General features: G+C 39.1%; 1 protein-coding gene across 1 annotated transcript; it reads right to left on the minus strand.

Moving 5' to 3' along the window:
- Nucleotides 1–859: 859 nt before the first annotated feature.
- On the minus strand, nt 860–1736 carry LOC103523947. The gene is made up of 2 exons (XM_008488957.2): nt 1475–1736; nt 860–1261 (listed from the first exon to the last, which is right to left on the minus strand). The coding sequence occupies exons 1-2, from the start codon at nt 1715–1717 to the stop codon at nt 902–904; spliced, it is 603 nt and encodes a 200-aa protein (XP_008487179.1). The 5' UTR covers nt 1718–1736; the 3' UTR covers nt 860–901.
- Between the last annotated feature and the right edge of the window lie 6 nt (nt 1737–1742).

Raw genomic sequence — 1742 nt, forward strand, 5'->3', positions numbered from 1 at the left:
GTGACTTGTGGATTTTGGTATACGTGAATTTATTAAAGTTTATGATCTTCTAAGTTCCACAAAACTGTGAAATCCATCCACGAAGAAAAGTTATGCCCATATCTATCATTCTATCTAGGTATCTAGGTAGGTACCACTAAGTTAACTTTGAGTTTTCTTTTCGGAATCTCAAGTTTTGCAAGACTTAGTAAACGTGCATGTATTACTATTACATGCAAGATGCAAGTTACACTTTTATGTTGGTACAAACCGTGTTGAAATACTGACCTTCTTCTAGAACACGTCAAATGCTCCGTTACGATAATATACTCATACCTAGAGGACTGTCAGGTTACATTGATTTTATACAGATCTTGTGTATGTGTTAAAGTTATTTTTATAGATCGAATGGTATTTGTCCGCAGTAGAGTTTTCACTTTCTCTCTGGGTCTACGAAGAAGGTTACAATAAAAATTATTTATGAAGTGTGAATGCTGTCAAGGCCTGTCTTATAAATCGAAAGAAAAATCAGGTATTCATTCTATCTTTAGTTTTTGAACCATCGATATACGATAGGGGCCTAAAAGAAATCACGAGTTGCTGAGTGGAACCAGAAAAGTGTTCACTAGGACACTGTTCAAAATGTACCTACCTGGCGACATGATTCAATCCACCTGAGAACTTGGCCTACTAGCTAGAGTTAAAGCACCTTACGAGAGAAAATAGTTAGGTACCTAGTACCTACCTACCTACCCTAGGAATTCTTTGAATGAGGAAATTTCTAACTTTAGTAGAATTGTATGAACGCCTAGTTGTGTAGTGTTTATGCAATGTGGCTCAAAAATAATACGAGTATTTAGAATGAAAGAAGAGAAAATCAAATTTCTCTTCTTATTGTAGGAAAACAATCAAGGTTATCGCTTTATTTGAAGTTACAGTTTTTCCAATCAAATTCATGTTCCCTCGGCTGCACAGGGGCTATATCCCGGTGTCGGTTCTTTTTACAACGCGCAACCTGTTCACAATTGCCCGCCTTATATTTCATCTGTGGTTCCTGGGCTCCTCGTCTATCCGATCCATTCACACAACAATCCCAGCCTTGCTGCTCCACGACATTTTTTCTGGGACTTTTGTCCGGTTGGAATTTCTTGTTGTACGGCCAACTTTGATATTTGCAGCAAGGGTAGGGCGTCGAGTAGTTGTCCATACCTTTTCGGGCATACTTCGGGTCTTCCATCCAGTAGTCCTGCAGCCCATTCCTTTTGCACCAAGGCGCTTCAATCTGTAAATTGAATAACAGGTTGAATGAATGAGAAAATAAGTGCGTCCATTCCCCCCACATTTTCGTCTTAAATTAATGGGAAAGGGCAATAATTATTCGAGAGTAAAAACAATATTAACTGAGTAGGTCTATTTTGCAAAGGTACCTACTTAACTTTAGAGTCTCTAAAACGGCAAGAACTTTGAAATTTTGGAGAGATTTGCAATAATTTACCTCCGGAGTCACGTTTATCAGCTTATACTGGACCCCGACTCCGCTTTCATAGATAGCTTTGTTCTTATCAGTCGTGTACCGTATATCCGTCAGACCATTGTGCGTTATCAGAGGTTTTACCATACGTTCCTCAGTGGGATAATGACAGTGCATTGATTCTGTCTCCCTAGGAGCTATCTCCATGACATTTTTCAAGTATGGGTCTTGCTGTCTCCCAATTTGGGGAGCACTGCAGCACTCCATTGGATCTAATTGGTTTATCAGATTT

Source organism: Diaphorina citri, unplaced genomic scaffold, assembly GCF_000475195.1.
Source record: "Diaphorina citri unplaced genomic scaffold, Diaci psyllid genome assembly version 1.1 scaffold60490, whole genome shotgun sequence".
NCBI lineage: Eukaryota > Metazoa > Arthropoda > Insecta > Hemiptera > Psyllidae > Diaphorina > Diaphorina citri.

Coding starts and splice junctions, on each gene's coding strand:
- LOC103523947 (XM_008488957.2), bottom strand. CDS start 1,717: ATGGAGTGCTGCAGTGCTCCCCAAATTGGGAGACAGCAAGACCCATAC. Junction 1,262..1,474: donor TGATAAACGTGACTCCGGAG/GTAAATTATTGC, acceptor TTCAATTTACAG/ATTGAAGCGCCTTGGTGCAA.